The 19285-nt window shown below is 39.1% G+C and overlaps 1 protein-coding gene across 1 annotated transcript in view; it reads right to left on the bottom strand.

Moving 5' to 3' along the window:
• LOC144647555 (uncharacterized) overlaps nucleotides 1-19285 on the bottom strand; it is a 39017-nt gene that overhangs the window by 16369 nt on the left and 3363 nt on the right. The window contains exons 2-9 of the mRNA XM_078507348.1: nucleotides 16816-16911; nucleotides 15094-15341; nucleotides 13888-14086; nucleotides 12627-12938; nucleotides 10503-10674; nucleotides 9257-9405; nucleotides 8351-8529; nucleotides 7747-7930 (exon numbers count right to left, since the gene is read on the bottom strand). Of these exons, the coding sequence (XP_078363474.1) occupies nucleotides 7747-7930; nucleotides 8351-8529; nucleotides 9257-9405; nucleotides 10503-10674; nucleotides 12627-12938; nucleotides 13888-14086; nucleotides 15094-15341; nucleotides 16816-16894 (1522 nt within the window). The 5' untranslated portion in view covers nucleotides 16895-16911. The remainder of the gene's footprint in view (nucleotides 1-7746; nucleotides 7931-8350; nucleotides 8530-9256; nucleotides 9406-10502; nucleotides 10675-12626; nucleotides 12939-13887; nucleotides 14087-15093; nucleotides 15342-16815; nucleotides 16912-19285) is intronic.

Raw genomic sequence — 19285 nt, 5'->3', positions numbered from 1 at the left:
AGTTTCGGCAGTAATTAACTCTAACGGTTACAGGAGATAGCCAAAAGGGCTCTTTGTTCATTGGTTGGTTAATCTTTGTCATTATCTTGTTGATAGTGATGGTTCTCGTTATTTCTAATATTGGATATTAATCATTTTTTGGTTAGTCCAAAAGATGTTTATCTTCGGGCTTTGCTTTATTTAAAAGTTTTTTTTTTATAAATGTATTTCAACATAAGAAGTTCTAATGTTCTGAAGCAAAATTACGCACATAAAATGTAACAGTGATTTTTTTTAAAGAAAAATTTGTTATATATCATCGTGGAGTATAAAGTGATCGTACAAATAAATTCTGGACGATGACGCGATGCGTTCAAACTTCAAAAAGAAATGTTTACTTTTGTCTAGTTTTCTACATTGCCGCCAGAACCATGCACCAAAATCGTGCAAAAATCTTTAAAGCCTTTCAATAAACCCTTACAATCGTTTCAGCAACACTTATCTATGAAATATTGTTACAAATGTAAAATAAACAAGAAAAAACTCTCGAAAAAATTCCCTTTTTGAACTCCCTCCTTAGGCTGCTAATTTGTGCAGTTGTTGCTAATTTGCACTAATTTGTTTACATAGGTATTTTTTTAACATAGGTAAAACAACTTACCCCAGCCTTGGTTATTTTCTTTGTGTTTAAGGTCTTGAATGTGTGAAAGGCTAGCGACTAAAAACACAAATGATGAATAAACGAGCGCGAATGGATATTAACAGAAGTCTCAAGCTGAGAATTCAACAGGTAAGTCAGCAGATCAACGGACCAAATCAGCGAATATCTGCTCGGAAGGTCCGCTATTCCCTTCAGATGTTCTTTAGTGAAATTCTGTCTCGAACCTTCGTAATATGGGAAATAGGAGGGGCTGATGTTTTCAAAGAGGTAAAATGCTGTTTTGGGTTCGGAAGAACGCCACACTGGTAATGAGACTTTTGTCCCCAGAAAGTTTGTGCCACTTAAATATTCAGCTAGAAAATGAAAAAAAGATTTGAACATAAATTTCCCTTTAAAAGGCCCTAAACGTTACAAGAAATCAGTACAACGACATTTAATAGACTTTCGACAGAATTTCCTTGTTGTGTGCACTCGATAGCTAACCTCTACATGGGAGAATTTGAGGAGCGGGCGATAGCAACCGCGATCAATAAACCAATAGCCTGGTTTTCACTAGCGACACTAATGTTAATAACAGCTACAGGTACCTCATAACGTGAATTTTTTTTGCTTCATCTATAACTATTTCCGCCTTGAAAACATCGTAAGATTAACGTCGTGAACGGAATAAGATGTCGCGAAAACAACAATGCACAGAAATTAATTAAACCATTTTATACGGATTTTTTCGACTACTTTGCAGAATGCAAAAAATGCAAAAAAGGAGTATCGTAATTTCACTCACCATACTGGAGTGATTTCCTAAGTCCTGAAAACCCCATTTGAAGTTGATTTGCGCGCTGCATTGTTTGTGTTTCGAGAAATGTTTAAGAGCTGTTCATCTTTTCTGAAGACCTCGATGCCACCTTTCTCGACGGTCAACAACTCTTCAGGGTAATTCCTTTCCATTTTGAACTCCAAAGAAAGTGTTTTTAGTTTAATTGCACGAGACGAAAAACATCGCCTCGTAAATTCAGAAGAGTAACGACCGAGGGTTGCCATTATACTTCTCTTCAAGGTTTTCTATAAAGAAGGTCCAGATGAAACAGAGCAACATTGTATTTTTGGGCTATGCTTTGTGTAAAAGGTTTTTATAATTAATGTTCTGAAAACGGTATTTTAACAGGATAAAAAAAAGTTCCAAAGCGAAATTACGCGCACCGAAATGAAACAATGACTTTTTTAAAGAAAAAATTGTTGTATATCATCGTAGAGTATAAAGTGATCCGACAAATAATTACTGGATGATAGCGCCGATCCGTTCAAACTTCAAAAAGAAGTGTTTTCTTTTGTCTAGTTTTCTATATAATTGCCGCCAGAACCATGCACCAAAATCGTGCAAAAATCTTTTTGGCCTTTTTATAAACCCTTACAATCGTTTCAGCAACACTTATTTATGAAACATTTGTTACAAATGTAAAATATTATAAATAAGAAACTCTCGAAAAACATGAGTCCCATATTTGAACTCCCTCTTAAAATTGGCTTCTAATTTGTTCTGTTGCTTATTTGCACTAATTTGTATTAATTTATATAGCTAAAACAACTTACCCCGGCCTTTGCTATTTTCTTTGTGTTTAAGGTCTCAAAGGTATGAAAGGCTAGCAACTAAAAACACAAATGATGAATAAACGAGCGCGAATGGTTATTAACAGAAGTCTCAAGCTGAGAATTCAACAGGTAAGTCAGCAGATCAACGGACCAAATCAGCGAATATCTGCTCGGAAGGTCCGCTATCCTTTTCACATTTTCTTTATTGAAATACCACCTCGAGCCTTCCTAATATAGAAAATACAAAGAGCTATTGTTTTCGGAGGGGTAAAAATGTTGTTTTGGGTACGAAAAACGCCAGCTACGTTTTCGGGAAGGTAACAAGAGGATGTAAATTCGGGTAATGAAATTTTGTCCCTTTAAAGTTTCTGCACTTAAATATTCACTTAAATATTCATAAATTTCCCTTTAAGCGGCGCTAAACGTTACCAGAAAACAGTACAACGAAATTGTAAGACTTTTGAATGAATTTTCGCGTTGTGGGCTCTCGATAGCTAACCTCTACATGGAAGAATTTGAGAAGCGGACGATAGCAAATGCGATCAATCAAGAACCTATTAAAGATCTGGAAGACAGATGTGCCTATGGAGTACTTGGTGGACGATCTATTCTTCACCTTGGGCTTATCACGTGACATTCGCTTAAAGCCATAGGTGGCTAGTAGCTATTGACTAAAAGTCCACAAACAAATTGCCAGCACATCTTTTCTTTATTACCTTTTCATGCATTTAACACACATACGCATTTCGGAGCTATTTCTATTGCATTGTAGCAATAAAAAGCTAACTTCTACATTTTTACATATCGTGAATAATGCCAATTTCTTCAGAACCTTTCCCGGACAGCTGCTGCTGATGTACAGTGACCATTCTTCAGAAGCTCTTCGATCTTTTTCTGCCTTTCCTTCCTATTCGACGTTTTCCTTCGTCGTTCTTTACAACTCTCCGATCCTGACCCAAATCCCTATCGCCTCCACCTTGCACTGGCTCAACAGGTACTCGCGTTCCTTTGAGTTTCAGTTTAACCCGGGTTACTCCTGCCAAATTCAGGCTTGGGTTATTGAGCTCAACAGGAAGGTCAACACTCCAGGTGGTGAGAGCGGCGATTCCATCGTAGTAATCTTCGTATTTGTCGCTTACTTTACCAGACTGAATCACTTTGTAGCTGCCATCTTGTTTGATCTGATAAGAGAACTCTGTCACACGAGGAGGAGAAAGAAACTCATATCGTGTTCCTCTGAATACATCTGTCATTATGCCGGTGAAGGAAATCCTTGCAGTAATCTCTTTCTCTGTTTCATCTGGGCCAAACTCAACACGTTCAAAATAAATCTCAAACTCGTCCACGTGAACCCGCTCGTGTCCCCTGAAAATGTCTCGGTCGTTCTCGTCGAGCTTGAATACAAAGCTGTTAGTGCGCTTAAGCTCTGAAATTGGACATTTGAGAGTGTTCGGTGTCGACTCATTTGCTCCACCGCTTGACCGCTTCCCTAACTGGTGTCTCCTATGAGCCATCGTTGATGGGTTCCGACGAGCACTGCAGTTTCCATCGTCCGTTATAATTATGGTTGTTTCATATTCCTGTGGTATAAAAGGTGCAAAGTTCGAAACAGCGTTGATAACAGCGCTGAGACCTTGATTAACCTTTTCGTGTAAAGCGTACAAATCATCTGACATGGTAGGCATCACAGGACATTCCGACAACCAGTTGTAGAAATAGGAATCGCAGAAGGACATTAGCTTTTCAACCATTATGTTACGAAGTCGTTGCTTTTGCAGTGCCATTTCTAACAATAGCTCTCCGTTCACTTTTCTTTCAGTAAGTGCAGTGTCGCGAGATGCTTGTATATTCGCCTGTGCTTGATGCTGTTCATTCTTTAGTGTTTGTAGCTTTGTCAACCTTGCTAGAAGCTCTTGAACCGTGATAGACTTTTCATGGTATCCCTTTCCCCAAACTGCCACTGTCTTAAGCGCTGCTAGATAATCTGATGCCCCTGAGATCTCGCTAGCTGTTCCAACTCCAAGAAATGCGTCTGCTTCTGCCTCAAACACTTCCCACTCTTTCACCATCACCGCCAAACTCTGGTCATTTTTCTCGGGCTTGGATTTTGAATAGTAATCAGAAGTGCTAGTGCCGGCATAGGGTAAGACATCGTAATGAAGATTTGTGAAGGAAGTTGCAGCTTCAGCAATCCTGGAGATAGAATCCATTATAATGCTAATCTTGAAGAGCGTCTTCTGGATTTTACTTATGTCTTCTGCAAGAGAACTCAGTTCAATTGTGAAACCTATGAATGCACCAGACCCACCACCAAATATAGATGTAATACCTCCGAGAACAGAGAACACGGCGTTGGCAATTTGCTGGTTTGAGTAATCTCGCACCCCTGCATCGAATGTCGCTTCCCTGACAGTATCTAATTCAGTTACTGCATCGTCAAATTTGGCTTTCATTGCTTGGGCGTCCGATCTTGCTGCTTCAAGTTCTTTTTCTAGAGCTTCAAGGTCCAGGTCGTTTCTCCTCACGATAGTTGACATAAGTTTTGTCATCGAGTTTGTGGCTTCAATCCCTGCTGCAAAATCTTGGGAAATTCTCTCAAATAATTCGTATTTCTGTATGGCCATCTTAGCATCATCCTTAATGAGGACTAGAATCTTTTCATGTGCCTTCAGCGACAGATAAGGTACCTTGTAAAATCCACGAGCGCGAAGGGAAAGATCTTCCATCAAATTCTTTGCCTCCAATCTTAGAGCATCCACAGAGCTTGTATCTAGTCGTTCCTCCTTAGCCGCTCGAACTTCATCTAAAACATGCCGAATCAATGTAACTGGAAGACTTCCTCTGAGCAACTTGCCTTTTTTTGCAAAAGGAATCCCCTGTGAAACGACTTTTGCGCAATTCAACATAATTGAATAGAGTTCAACATCGAGAGCTTTCTTTGGATTTTGTTTGGATTTGATAGCAGCTTGTATTGAAAGATCCCTTCTGTTGTAGTTTCCAGAGCACGAGAAAGGTGCTGATGAATCGGATGTATAGATATTCAGAACTGTTCCTTTGACATTTGGAGAAGAGTCTGAATAACGGTTTTGACACAAAAGTTTTCCATTTTCAACTTTGACAGCTGCTCGACGACCTCTTTTGGCATTATTCCACAGCACAATTTCTCCTCCGTTTTCTTTTAGGATCTCATTGGCAAAGATAGCAACTTTGGCAAGGCCGCTTGGAAGCGTCAGAGTCCCAGCAATAGTTATTTGGTGCGCAAAGACGACGAGTTTGGTAGTGGTATCTCCTATATATGCTCTTAAATCAGATGACTTGATATTTAAGAATCGAATCTCAACGTGGGCCTTAAGGCGGATCACACTCTTCAGTTCGCTGTCATCTACGAACTGGCACTGAGTATAGCAGTTGTTATTGGGGCACTGGTCGCAATTTTTTCCATCTGAGTTCAGCCGATATCCAGGAGGGCAGACACACATGCTTGTACCGGGTCCTGTGTAGACACACTCGGCGTTACCCTGACAACCATCATTACTCGTCTCGCAATTGTTGATGGGAAAACAGTTTATGCCATGCTTCTCGTAGCCTTCTACGCATGTGCAAGGCTTGCCACCACAGAAACTGGCATCTGCAATTTAGAAAAATAAAAATCAATGTAAAGAGTATTAATTCAAAACTTAATTCCTTATTTACACTCCTTCTTATAAAAGCGTGAACACTAAAAAATATGTCTGGAATGTTTGTGTTTAGCCAATCACATGCGAGAACTTCAGACCGCAGAAACCACAAACAGTAAATGGGTTTCCATCGGTCACGGAGCAACTTTAGTTCTTATTTTGTTTCAGGATACACGCTCTGTCTTTTTTAAGAATTTAAAGAACTGCTATTCTTTCGTATCGAGGGCCACATCCAGAACATGGTTTCAGGGATTTTTGAAAGATAAAAAGGACGGTTTCTCTAGCGACGATATACGACATGGTTCAGTGCATGCAGTATGTTGTAGACATGTCTAGACATAAGATGTAAACACGATAAACCGAATATAAAATACAAAATTGTGGAGTTTTCGTTACTGATTGTAAATCTTTTCGGTAGAACAAGGGATTCGATTTATTTCGGCAAACGATTTCAACCCTTAGGCAATTAGAGGTTCCGTGATCGTAAGACTGCAAACTGCAAAGGCTCCAGACGAAAATTATTCAAAATGTTGGCGTGATTGGTGCAAAGTAAACACCTCAATCGCTCAATCGTTTGATTTTCGCTTTTCCTTCCCGCTATCGTTTCGCTGTTATCGAAGAAACAAACCTTCCTTATATCAGTGTTTAGGTCTGCTTCAATAGTTGGGGTGAGATAAAAACCGGAAAATGCAAGCTTACCTCAGTACAAATTGTAACATGCCATCAGGCGAACGGTAACTGCAGATACGAATTCGTTACAAATTTTGAAAATTGGCGGCAACTGGGGCAAATCGTAGCGTCGGGCGCATCGGTTTTTCAATTTTTTCTATAAAAAAAATCACTCAAACCTATTCTTCAGTGGAGCAGTGAATGTTCTCAAAAAGGAAGGAATTACAATTAGTGTGTTTACTTGTAAATTGGAGCGAAACGAGAACCAAATATTGTTCCGTGACCGATGGAAACCCATGTGGTTTCTGCGGTCTGAAGTTCTCGCATGTGATTGGTTAAAAGACAAAGAACATTCCAGACATATTTTAAGTGTTCACGCTTTAATAAGAAGCGGTGTAAAACCAATAAGATGATCAGCAGCGTTTTTTGTATCCATATACAAATTCTCCTAAATGGCCTGCAGACATTTTTTATAGCATTAGTTGGGAGAATCTGTTAAAAGATCGAAGCAATTTTTCTTGGGTTATCATTTTTATAATTATCGTAACCTTTTTTTGATGATGTATTGTTATTGTGATGAGAAATTTGATGTTAGTTCCTAATGGGTGTTAAAGGGTTATCGTTTTCACGATCCATTAATTTTAACCTTTAGTAGTTGGTACTGAATTGGAACCGTGGTTGTTATGTAAACTCACATTGAAGGGCGATCTTTGGCAATGAACAACTACTGACTGGTTTATTCTGATGGCTACTGGTAAAAAAAATTACCTCAAGATAACAGACTTGGGTAAAGAAATAACAATGCATTGACTTCCTTGGCAGTGCTTTAAATACCGCTCATGAAAAGATGCATCAGTCTTACATATCCGAGGGTCGCCAAAATATATGAACTGCCGACTTAAAGGTCAAGGTGACTTCAGTTAGGACTTCACTAAAAAAAACAATTACTGTCTGCATTTGAAAAAACATTTTGGTGACCCGTAAATATTCTTTAATAATTTTGTCAAGCTTTACGTTTTGTCTGCAATTCCAAAGATGATTTATTCCTGTTGCCCATTAAGAATAAATGCGTTTTGTTTTAGTGGTTGTTACAACTGCATACAGCTTTCAGAGGCGCTCACTTACCACGGACATTACAGGAAACAAATGAAACATAAAACGAAAACCCACCAGCGAAATGAAATGTTGAAGCTGGGCCAGAGCATCCTGTTTGAATCACCAACTCCTCGCCATCCGCAGGACTGTTCCCACCTCCTTGTGGCTTCACGCACTTGCCTCCGCTATAACCAAAAGTCGTCCCGTCGTAGGTCAAGGTTGCCACTCCAGTTGATGTGCAGTCTGTTAGATTCAGTGCCTAGTGACGAGAAACGAGAGCAAACCAGCACTTTATGGTACAGAATTTGAAACAAAACAAAATTCTCATAGCAACAGAGCAGTTTTCGCTTTTTATACCATGCCATAGAAAATACAGCCAATCAGAATACAGGAAAGCCGTTGTATATTCGACGGTATTCAACCCAACCTTCCCATCGTGCGCTGCGATCTTATTCTCGACGAAATTTAGTGAGCGTATTTTCTATGGCATGGTATAAAATAGTTACACAACACTTTCTCGTGGTATACTATGGAATATCCCACTTGTCACTTGTATTTTCTTCGTATACACACTCGCCTAAAGGCTCGTGTGTATACCGAGAAAATACAAGTGACTCGTGGGATATTCCATAGTATACCACGAGAAAGTGTTGCATAACTAGTATTTATCGTATCCTACCGTGCCATCTGAGCCGGGATCTGCGACACATTTTCCACTTGCTACATGAACCAGCCCAGAAGAAAAGCTTTCTTTGTAAAAGACTTGCTCGGCAGACGTACAGGAAGCCTGGAACACAAGCATGCCATCTTCTACACCAACACATTTATTGCTTGAGTGTTTAAGGTATCCCTGGATCCCTGGGAGAAATAAATAAAAGTGTCTATCAAAAATACAGTTAGACCCCTTTACATTATATGCTAATATCAGGCTTCACCAAAGGCTGCGATAATTTTACTGTTGCTGAGGAAAAAATCAAACAGCATCGTGAACCTAATTGACAAGTTCCTTTTAAAAGATAACGTAAAACGATAGCAGTAACGATAACGGTAACGGTATCGCCTAAGGTAAAGAACACGCTAACGATTACGATGTTCACGATAACGGTTATGGCGGTAATCTGGTCGATATAGATTGCAATACTAGCAAAGCAGATAAACACTTTAACGCTAGAAAGTGAAGCTAAAAAGAAACGAATTTCTTCATACATCAACATTGTTGGCTATAGTTTTGATATTTGTTGTACAGTCAAGTATGAATAACAATGACATCACTTTACTTTGCTTCCCTTTGCCTTCCTTTGCTACGCTAACTTTGAACAATTTACTCTTTTAACCAAACCGTTACCTTAAACACAACCTGAAACTTTGATCTTAACTTCTAAAATCAACTGACACCTCTGTCTATCTTTATTTTTCTGCCTGTCTGTGTGTTGGTGTCTGTTTGTTTGTGTGTCTGTCTGTATTTCTTGATACGCATGGGCTTCTCCGCTGGTCCGTCTTTCTATCTACCTATGTAGTTCCTCTGTACCTAGCTGTTTTTGTCTGTGTGTCGGTCGGTCTGTCCCTCATTTCTTCATTCACTTACTTTTTAATACAAAGCTGGCATATGCCTCTCCACACTCTGCCCTTTCAACTAACTCGGTGTCTTCAGCGGGATTCAGTTTCCCCGCCTTAGGCACCAGGCACTTACTGGTAAATACGTCTTGTAGAGAGTTTACGTTCGTGAACTGAAAACTTAAGTGAAAAATTTAAGGCATAAACAAAGTATAAGAACTCATAAGACCAGACTACAAGAAAGTTTATAACACTAGCTGTCCCTTTTTCAGAATCCTTCAAATCAGGTTTCCAATCTTTATTGTTACAATCAATTTCCATAAATTATTTGTAATTTATATAATATACTGATTTATTCCTCGCGAAGCGAGGCCGAAGGCCGAGCGTAGCGGGGTGTATAATTTTGTCCCTCAAAGGGCTCAGGCGGGATGAAATCTCGTGTGGAGTTTACGGTCATATATATATATATATATATATTTGTGAGCTTGGTGTCTGGCGGAAATGACGTCACACGGCCGCGCGCTGGTGGCCTAATGGTGTGACGCGCTGGCTTGAAATCAGATCTTCAGGACTGTGGGCGGGGGTTCGAATCCGGCTAGGGTTTTTTTTTTTTTTTTTTTTTTTTTTTACTATTATTTTTTTTTTGTGGGTTCGAATCCTGAGCCTTTCATTTTTATCGTTTTTCTTTTCGGATTAAAATAACACTGATTTGCACATAATACTCCCTCAACGCCTATTCAGGCTATAAACTGCTGGGTCTGTAATCGTGCAGTTCGTTGTTGTTCAGTTTCTGTTTGTATTCTGTCCGCGGTATTTTGTCGAAGTCTCTGTAATCGTGCAGTTCGTTGTTGTTCGGTTTCTGTTTCTATTCTGTCTGCTGTATTTTGTCGAAGTCTCTATAATCGTGCAGTTCGTTGTTGTTCAGTTTCTGTTTCTATTCTGTCTGCTTCATTTTGTAGAAGTCTCTGTAATCGTGCAGTTCGTTGTTGTTCAGTTTCTGTTTCTATTCTGTCTGCTGTATTTTGTCGAAGTCTCTGTAATCGTGCAGTTCGTTGTTGTTCAGTTTCTGTTTCTATTCTGTCTGCTGTATTTTGTCCGTTACTAGGTAACAATAACCCAGAGCTTCGCGAGGCCCTGCGAGTCACGTATTACTAGTCGCTTCAAGAAGTTTGAAAATATTTCCACGTACTGTTGACTGAACGACGTTGGACAAACTCAGAACTAAGTAATGAATGTGAACTGAATTGAGTTGATCAAGGCTACAACATACTACTTACGGAGGGCACTGTCCAAGCGACTGATCAACAATACAGTTTGTGCCTTGTTTGATAGTCCCATCGCTTGACCAGCTCAGGAGAGCAGTTTGACTTTTGCAGTCAGTTTTGAGAACCAGTCTTTGGTTGACATAATGAGCGCATTTCCCACTTTTGTGCATAAAGTAACCGTAACCTACGTAATGTAATATAAAACTTTGTTTAGACAACGGAAATCATCAGTTACACTAAGCTAAAGCAAATAACTAAAACGTTTTACAACTGCTTTGCCTGATTGCCGTGTGGGAATCCGATATATCAGCTACCTTCTTGTTAAAAAAATACACATTTAAAGGCAATTGGGCAGGTTATTCCTACCTTCTTGTTCTCCGCTATAAGAGAAGCTTCGTTTTAAATAATTGGTACTTGGTTTGGGTATCAGAGTCTTTCAAGTTATAAACAAAGTGACGCTGAGAGAAAAGGCTTTGAAGCTAATCTGGGGCAAGTACATTCATAGTTTAAAACATCATCAAGGCTTTCTGTTTCTTTCGTCGAAGAAAAATCCTCTCCCAGTCGAGGGTGGATAGGAGGTGGTTTGAGCTCGTATGAAAAGGTGATTTAGTAATAAATCTGGCTACACGGTTCTGTAATTTTTGGAGCTTTGCCTTATCACTCAAGTAACCACTCAAACAATCCCAAACAGGGCTGCAATAATAAAGATGTGGCATAATTAAAGCGTTATAAATATAAATTGCAGTTCCTTTCGATATAAAGGGCCGTACTCGTTTAAGGGTGCCTATAGCCGAAGACCATGACGTTCTTGCAAATCTCTTCAACTATTATAAAACAAGTGGGTTAGATTGCATTTTGTGCCTTCATACCCCCAAAGGAAAATATATTTTCTAACTGACTTTTAATATCAAAAACTTATGCTTTGTCTAGAACCTACACAACCGGGATTTGCTAACTCGCCAGTGGCACAAAACGTTCTTGGCACAAAACGTTTTCAAGGCATAAGCATCAGTTTCATCCATTTAAAAATAGAAAAAGCATAATATTTTTCCCCACGCCGAAACCCAAGGAGGCATGCCTGTACTCCCCACGTATAAAGTATAGGGTTTAGTATTTCCTTGGTATACAGACAAATCTCGATTTTGATCAAAGTGGGGCCGCTAACAGTTTCCGTTAATCTTGTGTGATCTGAGATCAATGATCCAATTTTGGATTATCCCAAAGAAACGCACCCTGAGTCAATATTAACTGAGATCAGTTGAAAAGAATTTGATATATAAAAAGAAAGAGATTTCAAGAGAGTTCTTTCGTACTGAGACTCGCAAGACATTTTCATCGATTTAGGTGTGAAAATCTGTTGTCGAGACAAAGTCCGTGCTTTCTGCTTCTAGGACAAGAAAATTTTCTTAAAATAGACTGTTCACAGCCCTTTATTTCGTATTTTTTGATCGATGAGTGCATGGAAAGAACCGCGAGTAGGCATAAATAGATTGTACTCGGCAACTTTTGAATAACTTTTAGTGTTTTGAGCAACTTTTTGTAGTACCAGCAACCTAGGGCAACTTTTGCCTTCCTTGCCAACTTTTGAGCAACAAATTGATATAAATTCGTGTTTGGGTAATCACGCTTTTAGAACGAGGAATATGCATTGTTTTTAAAGCGTGTTCGGGCCATCACTGACCGTGAAATAGTTACTATACTCAAAAAGATTCTACCAGACACAAATCTCATTGTTCCCTTTTGTTTACTTTTGACTATTTAAAATTAATTGTTAGATGTTGTTTCACGGGTATAAAAGCACCCTTAAGAAGAAATGTTTATTGTCTGAAGATCAAAAGCTCTTTACAGGAACATTCAAGATAATTTTCCTGATAATTTTAAAACAAATTTAAGCCAAAAGACGGAAATCAATAAAAAAGTTTTCTTGCAAAATTCAGCAGGAAAAAAGACGACATGTACTAAATCAAATTTAAAGAAGGATTAGTCAAAAGCGGGGGCAATGTTAGTCAGAACTATTCCTAGTTTTAAATTTGAAGGCCATCTGCCAGGAACTTTGATTCAACTGGGCTTGATACTTGGTCAAGAGTCGAGCAGTTGATTGTGAACGAGGATCATTTTCAGACAGCCCTCACTCACCGTCACTGACGAAGTTTTTAGGACTTGGCAGGTCATCGCTAGGACAACACAAAAATCCATCGACGTTATAGCCAGACGTTCGCGAAAGTCTTTTGCAAGTCGCAGCGTCCAAGAAGGCGCCTCCTTCCACGAGAAGAGCTTTGTTCAAGCTTTCACCGGTTACGCCCGCAACACTCTGACCCCCGGGGCTTGTTGGGCAAACTTCAACAGCAGTGCAGAGTCTTCTGTTTGAGTAAGCGCAGTGATTCGCGCTCGTGTCAACTTTCGAAGCTGCAGTAGAGGAATCACTAGCAAACCAAGATGTGCCTGTAGCTAGAAAACGGAATTCACATATTTTTTGTAAATGAGTAAGTAAACAGGGGTGAGGCAAGGAAAAGCAAACGAGCCCCTACTTTATCTATTTTTATACGTTACTTTATACGTTATTTTACCAGTTGACATCCCTCTAATCATTGAGCCCCCGAGGGTAGGAGGTCCACGTTCTCTTTATTCCCAAAAAATGTCCTTATGCTCCCTCGTTCCCTGAAACTTTTTTTTTGTCGATTTTTAAGATTCCTCTTAAGGTGGTATATCACGAGATAACTTGCAACAACTATTTTTCGCGCAAGACCACGTCATCTTTTCGCGTCATGTTAAACGAATCAAATTTTCGCCCAACATCGTACAATGATGTACTTGGCAACATGCATGTTACACGAGACGATTTCAGCCCAACGTCGACTCGCAACAAAAAAATTGACGGCGACCCTGTCACACGAGCCAACGTTTTAAACATTCATCATAGTAAGTTTTGATTATTTGCCTTGGGTCAAAAAACTCACATGTTACCGAGTAAAATGTTGCACAAAAATCGTCCCCGGTACCATGTCACACGGTTTTTTTATTTTTCACGTAAAATTGTTGAACAAAAATCGTTGTTGAAATTATACTATTGTTTGATCTTAGTGTAATTTTGTTTCAGCAAAATATAGTAGCCTTAATTAATTTTTCAGTTTGTACAGACAACTTCAGAGAATACTGTTCGAGTAAAATCTTTTCGGTAGAACAAACACTCTCTCTCTCTCTATCGCTCGCTTTCCTTGCGTGTTTTAATTCAACTCAAGAAGTGAACACCGCGCCACAAATGTTCCTGCCTCCCTTAACTATCACTTCGTTTACATTAACATGAGATGTCTAGTCGATCTATACTTAAAGAATAATTTAATAAAACTATTATTCCATCCGCCCTTGTTGGATACGAGTATATACTGTACATACTAACCAACTATACGGAAATGACTTGAGCTTGCCCGACACTTCGCGTCTTTGCTGCTCAAAGATGTTAACGAGTTGAAGCTTGGATGTTTAGTTACACAGTTTCTACCATTGTTGAAGAGAATCTGTCCGTTAGATTGTACGGCGGTGTATATAAGCTTTTTAGCGTCACTTATCTCGGGGTTTTGCCATGTACCACAGGGTGCCTGTTGAAACAATTGCATTAAAAATATTTGAATACCTAATTATGGAAAGGTTTGAAAGACCTCTGTTTTTTCTATATAAATAGTTTCAAAAATGCATGTTGCTTAGCATACGAAAATGCACTGTTTTGCCGTGTTTGTCGCGGCTGTTTATTTTAATTTCAATAATGGAAGCATTGTTATTACTGAACTTCGATCCTCAAACAAACGCTCCTACCACTTTTCCGCGAATGATCGCCACTCTTTGAGAGTGAAATTTGAAATAAGTCAACCCCTCGAATAACATCCAACCTTCACCTCTACCTAGCACCTATACCTAAATTTGAACGTCGATTTGAAGCATTATGTACTACGAGTGCTTTTCCAGTCTATTTCCATAGCTACCTGGTTCCGAGGAAAACTTTGCATTTGGCAAGCTGATAGCTGCTTTCAATTTTATTTACACATTATTTGCAACTTTTTGAGTGAGAACTAAGACGTTAAGATCAACAGCAAGCTGGTACTCTCCGAAGTGCCCTCCTTGGGAACGGGTAGAATGTTTGACACTATCATGGCCTATCATTTTTTTTTATATTTGCAAAAAAAAAAAAAAAATATATTATTATTATTATTATAGTTAATGATATTCTGTTACTTTTTCAATAAACTAACTTTAAAAAAAAACAAGGACGAAGGGGAAACCCCTCCCCCCCCCCCCCCGCCCCACACACACACCTAGGAGCTCAAAAATCTACTCCACTCGCTTGTTGGATGCGAGATAGTTTTAGCCAACTCGGCGTTAGGCACCTTGTCATATCCAACGCGCATATGAAATAATCGTTGAATATAAGGAAAGAGGTCAAAGTCATGCCTTGTACCCTGTACAAGGATTCGTTTAGGGGAACGGGATGACCGCTACCCCGTGCTTCTCTGTCGAAGCCGAGAACTCAAATTTGTTCTCTTCCCTTGAATATCTTATAAACTAAAAGCTTCGAGAACCAAAACTCTGAGGCACAAATCTAATTATATACCATGAAGATATCGCGGCACAGGTACGTCTGGTACAAATGAAGGCACTGGCCGGACGCTCGTATTAAGCCGTTAACGTCTATGCCCACAGTCGCACAACTAGAGGTGTCCAAAAACGCTAGATTTTCTCTGCAATAATCCAAAAACCCACGATATGGTATTACGCATGCATTGCCGGGAGAACTTCTCGTTTTACCAAACTTGACGCATTTCTTAGTATCCTTCTGTTGCAATGTTCCAGTGACAACACCTAACCAGTAAAAAATAAAATAAATTAACAAACACACAACAGTTGCAGTCAAAGGGGGACTAAAATAACGATGATGATGAAGATGATGATGATGGTAATGGTTTATTCACAGTTTCTCTACATGGTAGCTATACATCTGTGAAGCTCTATAATCTAAAAAGATTAAATACATCATTTTACATTCTCGTCCCCATAGCCCTTTCGTTTCTCTTAGGCGGCAGGGCCTAGGCACGAGGAAACAAAGGGCTCTGGGGACACAGGATTTCCAGTACTAGATTCTAGGACTTCCGGTCTTCATGTATGCAGTCATGACGTTTCGAAAGTATGTATGAGAGAGTCGTTACGTTTTCGACTTCCGTTTACGAATTCTTTGTTCCAAACAGCCAATCAAAAAATTCGAATTAATTCAAAAATCCTATGTCCCCAGAGCCCTCTGTTTTCTCGTGCCAAGCCGGCTAAGAGAAACGAAAGGGCTATGGGGACGAGAATGATCATTTTACTACATAAATGTAACTTTTGCCCAAGTCCCCGAACGGAGCAAAGTTTGGAGATTTTGGTGAATTTAGTGGAGGGGAGGAGGCAGGAAAAGAGAGCGGGGAAAGCAAGATTTTCAAAATGCCGGAAGGAGCAGGAGCGGGGAGTAAAAGCAGGAGGTACAGACCCCTTTGTCTCCCCTATAATTTAATAGGCCGTGAATCATCATTTTGTCCCCCTCCCCAGATAAATAAAGCGAGAGAAAATTTGCATTTGTAAGAGTGGGTTTTGAACCCAGGGGGGGGGGGGGGGGTACTCCGGGATCAAAGTGACGGGGATGATCGAATGGAGGCAAAACTCAGGACCCAAAAAATCCCTAAGTCTTCCGACATTACCCAAAAAAATCCCTGGACCAAAAATCCGCCCAAAAAAATCCCTAGTCAAATTACCCCTTATTTGCCAAGGCCGCGCCAAGGCACTTTAGTTTGATTTTAATACCCAAAAAAAATCCCCTATTTGAATCAGTCACCCAAAAAAATACCTGCAAAATTCTCCTACCTAAAAAATCCCGGAATCGAAAATTTCGACCCCAAAAAAATTCTTCGCACATCCCCGTCACTTGGATCCCGGAGTACCCCCCCCCCCCCTGGGGTTTTGAATATAGAAAAATCAAAAAGGATAAACATGGAAGTGAACGAAAGAGGACAACAGTAAAACTACTTGCTTATCATCCATATTTCGAAGTATCAAACTGGCCAAAAAGTCCAAAATATTGTCGTATTGATGATAAACAGTAAATGAGCAATGGCAATGAGACTTTCTGTTCAAGAAGGTTATATTTAATTATTCGGATTATCGACGCACCCCTGTACTATACTGTTTCCCTTTTGTTTGTAATTGTTTGCTTTATTTCTACGACCGAAATTCTTACTCTACCAAGAAAAAGCGTCTGACACTTCATCAGGAATAAGTTTTCTTCAAATACTTAACCATAACGTACCATTCTCAAAGTCAGTAAATTTACTGACAGTGCTCTCTGCAGCCATCAAGAAGACCAGGCACACCACCAAGGTGTTCATTATGTTGAGCTGAACTGCTGCAGACAAAAAGAGTGAAAATAGAGACGCTATATAACTAATATACACCACTTATGTCCCAAATAATAAAATGGCAGTGACTGGGTTCAGTTCAGTGTGATCGACAACTCTGACCGAACTTTTTCGGCTTCCCTCGAATATGAGTCTCTTTCCTCCAAGATCGGATAAGCCGATGTTTTAGTACTTTGCCAAGTGCAAGTGTACTCCTTTTAATGATCGATGAAGTATATTTGTTTTTCCTGATTAGTATGGTATTATTTCCATCATGAAATACTAGTTTTGATTTTGAATTACACTTGTATATCTATTTGGGGCTATTGTTTTCCTGCAATATTCTGTTTCGAGGTTCTTTTTTTTTATTTTTTTTTTTTTTTTTTTTAACTTTTTTTAAGCGCCTAGAGCAGGCCTGGATAGGCGCTATAAAAATATATTTATTATTATTATTATTATTATTATTATTATTATTATTATTCTTTGTTGTCTTGGTCGTTCGTCGTTTTACGTCACTCAGTGGTGAATTTCACAGGTTCTCACACAGAGCACGAGCCCACTCTGCCACTAAATTTTCTCCCGAACGCCCATTCAAAAACGAGCAGGTGAATTACTTTTTACTTTTCAGGATTAAAAACGCAATTCAAAGCCAAAGTTTAACAAACGAAACAAAACCAGACAAAAAGCCACTAAATGCAGTGGATTTGGATGGGTTTTTCGGCTACAGGAACGCTTGTTTACGAAAAAATCAAAGGCGGGCACTATCCGGCATCCGGGCATTTTTCTCGAACGGGCACTATGGGCTGAAATGCCACCTCAACTCTTCGTAATATGTGAAATATGAAGAGCTGTTGTTTTCGGGGGGGGGGGAGGGTGTAAGTGTTGTTTTGGGTACAGAAAAAAACGCCACCTACGTTTCAGGAAAGATAACATTAGCTTGCAAGTTTTGAGATTTTTGTGCCAAAAAAGTTTCTGCTAAATCGAAAAAGATTTTTGTGCCAAAAAGGTTTGTACTTAATCGAAAAAGATTTAACTGTGTTAGTTTTTATGCGCATGATTTCGCTCTAGTACATTGTGACTTCTAATGTTGAAATGCATTTATTCAAATTTACGCAAAACAATTTCGCAACATTACTTGTTAAAAACTTTTACATAATGCATAGCCCGAAGATGAACATCTTTTGGACTAACCAAAAAAATGATTAATATCCAAAATAAGAAATAACTAGGGCCTTCATTATCAACCAGATAATTTACATGTACAAGGCTGACACTTTCGCTATATGTCCAATATCAAACAACCAATACACAAAATGCGCCATCAATAAACCAATAGCCTGGTTTTCAATAGCGACACTAATGTCGATAACAGGTACCTAGTTACACCAATTTTTGCTTCATCTTTAAATATTCCCGCCTTAAAATAAAATCGTGACGTTAAAGTCGTCAACTGAATAACATGTCGCAAAACTAAGTATGCACGGAAAATAACTTAACCCTTTTATACGCTTTTTACGACTACAGTATTTGTGTGCGAAAAAATCGGGATTGTCTTTGTGTCCGAAAGAAAGTTGCATAGGTTTAAAATATGTTTGTTCTGTCAGTTATTTGCACAAATGTTTGTGAACAGTTACAGCATGTAACAAAAAAGCTCTAAATTGAGCTCTTTTCGAGCCACAAAGTTTAGGTGATGGAATCCGTTCCTTGGGAGAAATTGACTGTTTTTTTTGTAGCTTTCTTTTGTGGGTCTTTGAGCGCCCAAATAAAAGCTCTGCGAACTATTTTCAGTATAACATGATACACTAAAGTCAGGGATCGTTACTGCTTTCAATCTTTATTATTCTTTGGCAAGAGACAGCGCCTAAGTGTTCAAAAATATCATCTTTCCTCTCAGAGCTGTAAGTACCCTGAACAGTGCTCGACCGGAAATGCGACAGTACTCGCAAGATTCTTTGAGCTAAAATATTTGGAACATGCTCATTTTCATTGGGTTTTCATCTCAGCAAAAATTGAGCAAAACGTTTAGCATCGTTTATGAATACGTCATAAAGGGTTCTTATTTGAATAGTCAATCGGTCTAGCTACGTTTCACGCAAACATTTCTGAGCTAGGGCATAAAAAAGCGGAAAACAGTGGTGAGTACTGTTGTGAGAAATGTTAGCGTATCTCATTGACTCATTACAACAGAACAGTGGCACTTATCTTCGTGTCAAATTTTAGCTGCACAGACATGTTCAATTATTAACAGCCAAAAGAATGGTTTCTTTTCAATGACAAAAAAGAAATTTGTCTGTTTTAGAGGAAAAATCGCTGTAGAAACACTGTCAAGTTTGTTTTGTTCCGATAAAGATATCCGGCTTTCGGGGCTTCCCGACATAGTCC

The sequence above is a fragment of the Oculina patagonica genome, chromosome 3, assembly GCF_052425735.1.
Source record: "Oculina patagonica isolate OP01 chromosome 3, crgOcupat, whole genome shotgun sequence".
Lineage (NCBI taxonomy): Eukaryota > Metazoa > Cnidaria > Anthozoa > Scleractinia > Oculinidae > Oculina > Oculina patagonica.
Note: the sequence above shows the minus strand (reverse complement) of the source record. Positions and strands in the feature narration are given on the sequence as shown.